This window comes from Petaurus breviceps, unplaced genomic scaffold, assembly GCF_028583685.1.
Source record: "Petaurus breviceps papuanus isolate PSGF00001 unplaced genomic scaffold, PetGlider_PUasm1.0 90137, whole genome shotgun sequence".
Lineage (NCBI taxonomy): Eukaryota > Metazoa > Chordata > Mammalia > Diprotodontia > Petauridae > Petaurus > Petaurus breviceps.
In genome coordinates this window covers 633,265-643,160 of record NW_027187183.1, presented here as the reverse complement: position 1 = coordinate 643,160, position 9,896 = coordinate 633,265, and the positions used below count along the sequence as shown (strand labels likewise).

The 9,896-nt window shown below is 37.0% G+C and overlaps 1 protein-coding gene across 5 annotated transcripts in view; it reads left to right on the top strand.

Annotated features, from left to right (window-relative positions):
- Positions 1–9,896, top strand: part of TRAF2 (TNF receptor associated factor 2) — a 68,383-nt gene that overhangs the window by 51,971 nt on the left and 6,516 nt on the right. For 4 of the 5 annotated variants that reach the window (XR_011172371.1, XM_069107531.1, XM_069107534.1 and 1 more), the window contains 3 exons: positions 1,757–1,918; positions 5,040–5,114; positions 8,844–8,918. Coding sequence is in view for 4 of the 5 variants with exons in the window: in XM_069107531.1 (XP_068963632.1) it covers positions 1,757–1,918; positions 5,040–5,114; positions 8,844–8,918 (312 nt within the window). In the remaining variant the exon portion in view is untranslated. The remainder of the gene's footprint in view (positions 1–1,756; positions 1,919–5,039; positions 5,115–8,843; positions 8,919–9,896) is intronic. The other variant, XM_069107533.1, reaches the window with a different exon arrangement.

The window sequence follows — 9,896 nt, the reverse complement described above, 5'->3', positions numbered from 1 at the left end:
TCAAAGCAACCATGGCACCACCCAAAACCCCTCCCCCTCCCCCATCACACTTCCCCCCTCCCACCCCCAGTTTTAAATTGTTAAAATTAAAACTACAGGGGTGGCTAGGTGGCGCAGTGAATAGAGCACCGGCCCTGGAGTCAGGAGGATCTGAGTTCAAATCCTGTCTCAGACACTTAACACAAAAAACTAGCTGGGTGACCTTGGGCAAGTCACTTAACCCCAGTTGCCCTCCAAAAAAAAGCAAAAAAAAAATTTAAAACTGCCCTAAGATTTTTAGGATACCCTGTATATTGCCTTGCATTGTTTTTCTAGTCTTTTCACGTGAGTGTACGTGTCTCTTAGGCTACATTTTAAACTCCTTTAGGATAGGGCCTGTAAGTAGCCTGCCTTTAAAAAATTTATTCACAGTGCCTAGCACAGTAAAAAGACACACTTACTACATACTAGATGAATGGGGAAAAAAAGTTTTATGAAAAAAAAATTTAAAGAAAGATTAGTAACAGGTATAATTAACTTGGTGGCAAAATGGAGGAAATTTTAAAATGCTTAGAATAAAGTGAATATGAGAAACGAAGGAAGGCAAACAGGAGTAGGTAGAGAATGGCAGCAAAGGTTTAGGGTGTAGTGCCTAACCTAAATATATTAATGTTCCTAACCTAATGTCAGTAGTGTGGATAGATGGAGGGATTTTTTTTCCCCTTAGTAATTGAAATTGCATTGACTCAAACATTTCCTTGACTTCTTTTGTCTAAAATCATCTTAAGTGTCTTCCGGATAGCTGGCCTGGGCTAGGATGGCTTAGAAAAGTGATCAGGGCAAGGAGCAGTCTAGTTGGTTGGGCCTTTTAAAATGAAAGTCAAAAAGAAGTTGCATTCTTTAAGTTTAATGTTCCCCCTTCAATGTTGAAGAATTTGCCATTGGGTCTTTAGTAGCTTGGCACTGTGAGCTAAATTGAACAACTAGAACAGGAAATGACAATGTTAGATAGCAGATGAGAAGTGTGCCTGCTGTGTGTTTGAGTGATATAAACATGAGAGGGAGTCCAGGTAGTGAAAAATCCAGCAGGAAATTAAGTAGACTCTTTGAGAAAAGGAGAATGTTTTCCTTGACTGCTTCTCCATGCTGTTGCTGGTGTGAGAGACCTGCTTCTTTTGAGGGCAGTCACAAGTTTTATTGCTCTAGGAAATTTGCTGAAGGAGGAGGAGCATGCAAAAATAAAGTTCTTATATCTCTTACTGCTGCCACAGCTAGAAGCCATAACGGTATCTCTTGATGGATTTTAAAAGAGGTGATGGTTCTGTTTCTTCTTCAGCAAAGTCTGGGGGAGAGTTCTCTTCATCATCATTCTTACCATCTTTCTTTCCCCCTTAAATCTAACATAAGATCAGGTTCTCATCATACTTTTACCTTGCTACAGCTATCCAGCCATATCAGCAAGGGATCTTGTTCATCAGCTTGTTCATTTTGTCCATTCTCAGATTTACTGAAAGATGCAAAAGAAGAAACATTCCTCCAACTCATGACCATCATTTTGGTCCAATCTTGACTACGTTATATTTAGTGTCTTTAGAGCAGCACCTTTAAACCTAATTCCAGAATAAGAAAACGGGGGCATGTACACGTGACCCTCTTCTTGTGGCATTGTCAGGGAGTTAATTAAGCCGGCTGACACAACAGCAGATCCCTATTTCAGTGACTCCCAATAAGCCTCCCGTTGTTTGCTCTATTGAATCTGCTCCCTTTGTTGCCACAGAGCTGCCATGAAGGACACTGCCCATTCATGCTAATCGAGTGCCCAGCATGTAAGTGGATGATCAAACTGGGTGAGAAGGAGCATCATTCTGAGCGGGAATGCCCAAAGAGAAGCCTCAACTGCAGATACTGCAAAGTTCTTTTCTACTATCCTGATATTAAGGTACGAGACCAAAAGCAGGAGTCATTTGGCCCCACGGTGCTCTTCTAGTGTGGTTCTGCCTTTTCACCCAAATTGACTGATTTCAGATCTCTGATAATCTATGACAAAAACTGCAGTAGAACAGACAAATTTCTAATGGGCTGAAGAGAGTCATTTTGGGAACTCCTAAATTGAATTCTTTCTTATAGTAAAATGATGGTAGGTTATTAACAATACGTATGCAGTACAATAAGCCTATTAATTTTTAAATCTGCAAAGTTCTCTTTTCTGATTTTATTTTTTTGTTTTTGTTGCTCACTTTCATTTTCATCACAAAGTATTGCAATATAGGTGAGTTGTGTGGTAGCATGACTTAACTTTTGGATATATGAAGTGACTACAGAACAATTTTTTAATGCTTTCGTTTTCTTCTTGGCCTTTCTCAAGTTTGCCTGTGATCACATGAGGGTGAAAAAATGAATTGGTTGAGGACCATCTATGACATCTGTATTGGAAACTTCACTACAATCCTGTCATACTCTCTTTGGATCCCAGACTTCAGTCTAAAGCCAGTCTGCAGTGGGGCTCAAGGCTAACCATTTGGGGCACTGGAGTTGGAGGTGGTGGGCAAGGGAACACAAGAAGACGGCACATGTACTTTCTCTGCTTTAGAACCAGTCTTCAGATTATCTATAAATGGCAAAGGTTTACTCTTCTACAAGTAGTTTTTATCCTCACTAGGAATCGTGGTTGATTTTTAGACAGTGTGGTATTGCCCCATTATATATGATAGAGGCAGTGCTACTGAGACCTTTCCTTTGTTCCTGTTTTTTTCTTTCCTCTCTTTTTCCTTCACTTTAGTTCAACAAACTTTTAAGTGCTTGCTCTTTGTTGGACTTCTGATGATGATCTCAATATGAACTCATTGTGCTGGCTATAAAAGTTGGTTATTAGACTCCAATAAGATACATGTGCAATTTATTCACTTGCCTTAGATTTGTTACTGTTTGTTAAGTGTTCTGCATTTATGGCAAGAGGTCCCTTTTTTCCCTTTTAGATTGGGTGATTGTTTAGGAAGTTTTAGTATTGGGTGAAGTGAGTGAAAAAATCTGTTTGTGTGAGGAATTTGATAGATGTGCAACCTGAATATTATTTGAATGGTCTTCAGATTTTTGATTAAGGTAGAAGTGGATGTGTTATTTAAAACTGCTCAGTTCTTTTGTGTTTTTCACATCCAGCATTATCTTAAGATAATTTGTTTTCACATCCAGCATTATCTTAAGATAATTTGTCATATAGCAGATGCAGGGTTTTAAAAAAAAGTGTTCTAGTAGCAAGGGTTTTAGTGATCTGGAGTTCTAGCTCTTAAAGTATTTTTATAGAACAAAGGTAATGGTGGCTGTTTTATTTTATCAATAAGAAGATAAATAACAACAAAAAGCTGTGATTTAACACATTTTATTGAGTATTAGACCAGTGTTAGTTGGAAGCATCTTGTTTCCAGAGAGTTTCTAGCTATTTTATTTCATTTAGTAGGAACATTTGAGTATTAGTAAGATTGAAGGTTTATGAGTGACACTTTTCCTCCTTCCCTTTCACCTCCCCCAATGAAAAATAAAAACCAAAACCCTTGTAACAAATAAACACAAGTTAAGTAAGACATTTCCAAAAATGTTTATCTTTTTGCATATTAGTCACTGCTTTATCAAGAACTGGGTAGCATTCTTCTTATTTTGAATCAGGCTTGATTGTTACAAAGTTCTTAATTCTTTCAGAATTGTTCTTTTTACACTATAAATATTATAGTATAAATTGTTCTCTTGGTTCTTCTCATTTTATTCTGAATCAATTCAGACAAGCCTTCCCGATCTCTGAAGCAGTCTCTTTCTTTATTTCTCATAGCACAGTTGTTATTCTATTACATTAAGATACCATAATTTGTTCATCTATTCTTAGTTGATTAGTACCACCTTAGTTTCCAGTTCTTTGCAGCTACAAAAGGAGCTTTTGCAAATATATCGTACTATTTATATAGGACCCATTCCTGGGGTGTAAACTCATAGTGGTATTTGCTGGGTCAGAAGGAATGTAAAGTTTAGTAACTTTGTGGATCTAGTTAAAATTGCTTTTCAGAATGGCTGTACCAATTCATAGATTCACCAACAATGTATCAATGTGTGTCTTTTCCCACAGCTTCTTCAATGTATGTTATTTTCCTTTTTCATTTGTCAATCTGATGGGGGTGAGGTAGAACCTCAGAATTGTATCAATTTGTATTTCTCTAATTACTAATGGTTTTTTTTTTCATATAACTACATGTAGCTTTGATTTCATTCCTTGATAATTGAAATCCTTTGACAACAATTTCTTTTTAACAGGTGTGAATCAATCAAGAAGCATTTATTAAGCACTTACCATGTGCCAATTGCTAAGTGCTAGAATGGAAAAGACGTACATTAAAAGAGGGCAAGGAAAACTAATGTTTAAAAATAGACCTGACATATAAAGGGTATCCTAAAAAAAAGTCTTAGCATAGTTTTAAGCTATTATTATTCTTTAGCTTAAAATGGAACTAAGGCTTTTCTCTAGTAAAGGCAAACTAAAATATTCTTAATGTCTTTAGATCACTGATGTTTCTTTTAGCATGGTCTTATAAAAGGCCTAAGCCTATAGGGATATTGTTCTCTAGCCATGGAAATCTTGACATAGGATTTGCCAAGCTGATTTTAAAGCCCTATGAAAATTTGCTTTTCTAAGGAGCATTGACAGCAAAGATGAAATGCTTTCCCTTTCTGTCTTTAGCACCCAAACCTCTTAATTTATAACCAACAAGTATTTGGAGCTAGCAAGTTAAATTTCTGCTTATTAATTAATCAGTGCCACTTTTGTGAAAGAAACCCTTTGAAAAGGGTTTCAATTTGTGGATTAAGAAGAGTCGGATATCAGTGTCATGGGAAGAGATCTTTTTCATGGCTTTAAGAAACTGTATAAATGGAAGAATTTCCCAAGCAATACTTAGCTTTCATGATTAATCTTCATTACCAGGTGAGCTATTTAGGTAGAATTGAAGAAGCTGCTTGAAGGAAGATACTCTCAGCGGAAAGTCACTGTCAGCCCTAATGATTCTTCTCTTTTTTTGAAGGCCCATGACGAAATCTGTCCAAAGTTTCCCTTGACGTGTGAAGGTTGTGGTAAGAAGAAAATTCTGCGAGAAAAAGTAAGTTGAGTTTCTTTCATATATTTTAGGACTCAGTTTAATAGGGTAACAGAATATGCTCCTTTTATAAACATTGCATTTATACTGAATGACATTGAACCAAAATTATAGACTCAGGCCTATGAGGCCCAGAAAAGAAAAAAAAAATGATTGGTCCATATGTCAAGGACCTTGCAAATAAGAGGGCTAGTAAATAGAAATATATGTCTTCCTTCCATGGGCAGTATATTGATAGCAAAGTGACCCAAAAAATGGGAGCTCCTTTTATTTTTCCATCAAAAATTTTTACAGACAAGTTGTCAAGTGGCTATTTCCAATAACCTTTTTAAAATGTTAAAAAAAAGTATTTTTACTGGGGCGGCTAGATGGCACAGTGAATAAGAGTACCAGCCCTGGAGTCAGGAGGACCTGAGTTCAAATTTGGCCTTAGACACAACACAAAACTAGCCGTGTGGCCTTGGGCAAGTCACTTAACCCCAATCCCCTCTCCAAAAAGCAAAAAAAAAAATTTTTTTTAAGTGTTTTTACCTATGAATTACTAGATTCCTGAGTATGGCCTTATACCTTAGACCTTACACAGTTTTGTACTTCTCTTATGCACTTATCTCTACTGGGCTATTACAATAACTTCCTAATTCTTTAAGTATTCTAGCAAAGCTTCACTTGGTAACTCATTCTCATGTTAACTTAATCATTCAAAGGGTAGGTAAATTTAAGCCCATTTACTTCATCTTATTGTTCCATATCCATTTCTCCTTGGTGGGGAGGTGAATAATACTTTATACTGTTCCTCTAACTGAGGACTGTTTAATATTGAGGACTTTTTGCTGATTGACCTTCTAGGATCCTTTTATAGATTGTGATTTGTTGACAGAAATGGTTCAGTGTCCAAATATGCTGATTTTTTTTGTTCTTCACAAAAAATAAATTTTTACTTATCCCTTTAATTTTTTTCATCATCTATATTTTCACTGTTACTGTAATCAGAGAGCCATCCATATAATAGAAATTTGTCCTTATATATTTTAATTAGCATTTACCAAAGAATGAAGAAAACTGTCTTGTTAGAGTAAACTTGAATGCTCTCTGTTATCTAGATATTGAAAACAAAAAAATCATTGACAGTATTCTAAAATGTTAAGCCATACACACAACTCTTTGAAAAGATTCTCACCTTATAGTGAAGCATTCTATTCTTCATAATTGGTGAAGCAAATACTATTGATTGTATGTAGTTGGAAAATATGTTTCATCCACTGTGATGGCTAAAACAGAGATTTAATGAAGAGGAATAATGTGAAATTAGCTGGAAAATTGGCAAGTTATATTGATTGTGTGGAAGATGAATTGGAGAGGGTAAACAGGGTAAAAATTATTGCAGTAGTCCACTTGACAGGTGATGAGGGCCTAGACTGGGTGGACAGCCAGATAAATGGAAAGAAAGTGGTTGTTATGAGATGTTGTAGATGTAGCACATGTTATGGAACTACAGTATCAGCTCCTACTCATACGGATGAGGCTAGGCACCAGATCATGTCTACAAGCCCTTCTTAGGACTCTAGAATTTGCCCTGAGGAGTTGACAAGTATCTTTTCCAGAGCCCTTATCCATCTTGATTGTAAAGGGATTATAATTTACTTAGCCAAAGTTAAATAGCTTTTAGAAAGAGTTATTTACTAAGATGGTGCAGTAAGAGCAATTGATACAAAACATCCCCCCAAAAGTCCAACATACTCTCCCACAAGTACATACAGAGTCTAAAGGAAAGTGTGATCAAGTCTAGAGATTACATATATTGCAAAGGGGTAACACACAAAATCTTGGTTTCTGTAAGTTATTTTCTCCCTTCTTGGGATGCTCAAGATGTTCACCTTAGGCATAGTGTAAGTTATTTTCTGGGCTTCTTGTGGTGCCACAAATCTGCTTTTCTACATCACATCCAGTCTTTATTTTGCTGCCCATGCACAATATTCTAAAATGTCAGTTACTGCTGTCTTGCAGGATTGCTTGGACACTGATGAGAATATGGGAAGTCCAAAACCCTCTGGATCTTTGAAAATTGCAAGGTCCCCCTCCAGCCAATAGGCGAATGGGGAAGGATACCGAGGCCGAGGCCAAAACTGAGCCATTTTCCTACCTCCCAACCAGCTCCTCTTTAGGGGTGTTGCTGGAATACTTTCTCTTGTCTTTTGTTCATTCCAGTCTCTCAGGATCATATATACTGGCTTGTTATTTCATAAATGACCCATAGGGCATGATAAAGTTTCCTCTACCAATCCAGACATATTTCTTATGCAATTTCATTTGACTGATGAAAGACTTTTCCTGCACATCATCATAGTTATTTTGCAGACAGAAATTAAGTGGCTTGCCCAGGGTCACACAGCTAGTAAGTGTCTGAGTACAGATTTGAACTCGGATCTTCTTGACCCTAGGCCCAGTGCTATACTACACTACCTAACTTCCTAGCAGATTGAATATATAAAGAGAAATGGAGACTAAAGAGTTGTGAATGTCTCCTAGGTTGTGAACTTGGATGCCTAGAAGAATGATGGTACGCCCAACTGAAATAAGTTTGTGATGTCAGCTTCTTGAAAACAGACAGTGTTTATCATTATTTTTGTACAGTAGTAATTCACATAAGTGCCTGGCACATATGATAGAGACTTATTTAACAAATGCTTGTTGAATGACTGGGAAAGGAAAAAGGTTTGGAGAAGGTAATAAGTTCAGTTTTGGACATGTGTTTGAGATGCCTACAGGACATCTGAATAGAGATGTCAGGCACACATACGGGACTGGAACTCACAAGAGTCATTAGGACTGGATACATAGATTTTTTAATTATCTGTATAGAGAAGATAATTAAACCCATTGGAGATGAGCTCTTTAAGAGAGAAGACTAGAGGGCCCAGGACAGAGCCTTGGGCAGCAGTGAGAGTTAGGGCAAAGAAGGTAATGATCTGACAAAGGAGACTGAGGAGTGTTAGGACAAGTAGGAGAAGAACCCAGAGAGTAGCGTTAGGAAAGCCCAAGGAAGGAAGAGTCTAGAGTAAGGAGTGATCAGCAGGTAGGGCAAGGAGGACGAAGGCCAGGAAAGACCATTGTTTTTAGCATTTGTTTGACTTTTGGTAGCCTTGAAGGAAAGAGGGAGTTTATGGGGCTGGGTCAAGTGAAAGTTTTTCAAGGATGGAGAAGACCTGAATATTTGTGTAGACAGAAAGGAAGGATCATAAGGAGAGATTGAAAGTGTGTTTAAGTGAAATATTATCAAAGAAGACGTGCTTCTCATTTGAAATAGCAAGGAATAGTTTTAAGGGCAACATTAGAACAGTAGTCTTAGCAAGGAGAAGAGCCACTTATTTATCAGAGATTGGAGAAAAGGAAGAAAGAATGGGAAATTGATGTAGAAAGATTTGTAGTATCAAATATGAAAGAAGAGGAAGCTCCTGATAGATGGCTTTAATTTCTCCATAAAGGAGGAGGCAGAATCCTCTGCAGAGAGCAAGGGGGAGGAGGGATGGTGAGCCTCCCTCTCTGGATGTCTTGCCCTTTGTAGAAGGAAGCTCTCCTGTGTGCTGACTTGTAGTCAGAAATCAGAAATTCCTCGAGCACAGAACTGTCTCACTTTTCATTTTTGCGTCCCTCTAGTGTCTAGCACATAGTTGGTGCTTAACATTTGTTGAGTTGAATTGATCATGTATGTGTTGTATTTCTCTCTCTGTTAAGTTTCAGGACCATGTCAAGACCTGTGGCAAATGCAAAGGGCCTTGCAAATTCCATGTTGTTGGCTGTACTGAAATGGTGAGTAAATGCAGTTTGTGTTTATTTGTAGTGGCAGAAGACTGTTGCTGTTCAGTATATATAGCTCATAAGGGGAGAGTGAGAATAACTGAATCTTACTCTTTTAGACTTTCTTTATTTAGAGATCTAAAATATTACAAAGCCCAGAATGAATCTTGTATGTAAAGTTGTTATTCTGCTATCTCAGTTTAAGATCATATTATTTTAGATAAAATTCATACCCTATCTTGCATTCTCATTAACACGTTGACCACTCAATGTGTTTCCTGACATTTCTTATACTAAGGGCTTGTCATGTCAGGGGATTGCTTCAGGTTCCTCTTTTCAAAATTTTAACAGTTTTCTGAAGCAAACAGCTCAACCTTCTAGGAACTTAAAACCTTGGTAGAGAGGCAAAATGTATACATGATTTGCCACAAAAAAATTAGGAATGAATGTGAAAATACTCAAAATAATAATGAGATGAATGAAAAATATTTAAGTTTCAAGAGCAGACCTCTGTTTTATCAGGGAAGACTTCTTAGAATAAGTAAGTCTTGAGCCATCAAATGTAGATGTTCAAAGATGGTCATGATAATACAAAAAAATTACTAGTATAATAAATACAAAGTGACTAAGTAAGCAAATTGTCTGTGTGAGACTTTCTGGCCACATACTAATAATGCATTGTGTTGAGTATTCTATGTACCCAATTGTAAATAATGCAAACTGCCTTTAACCCAAGAGATTTAGATCTTTCAAATCCATTGGTCAAATCTTGCAGATTTTATAGAGTTAAAAGGGTAAATTGATTTATATACAATTTAAACAAATTTCATGGACCAACATGAGGATTTAAGCAAAACTTGCAGTGTAGGAACCAGGATTTGAAAAAAATATTCTGCATTAATTTACCTGAGTGTTATTATTAGCTCTGCAGAAACTTATCTTGGAGGCCGGTGTGAGGCACATGGGGACAGATGTTATATCTGAGCTCCT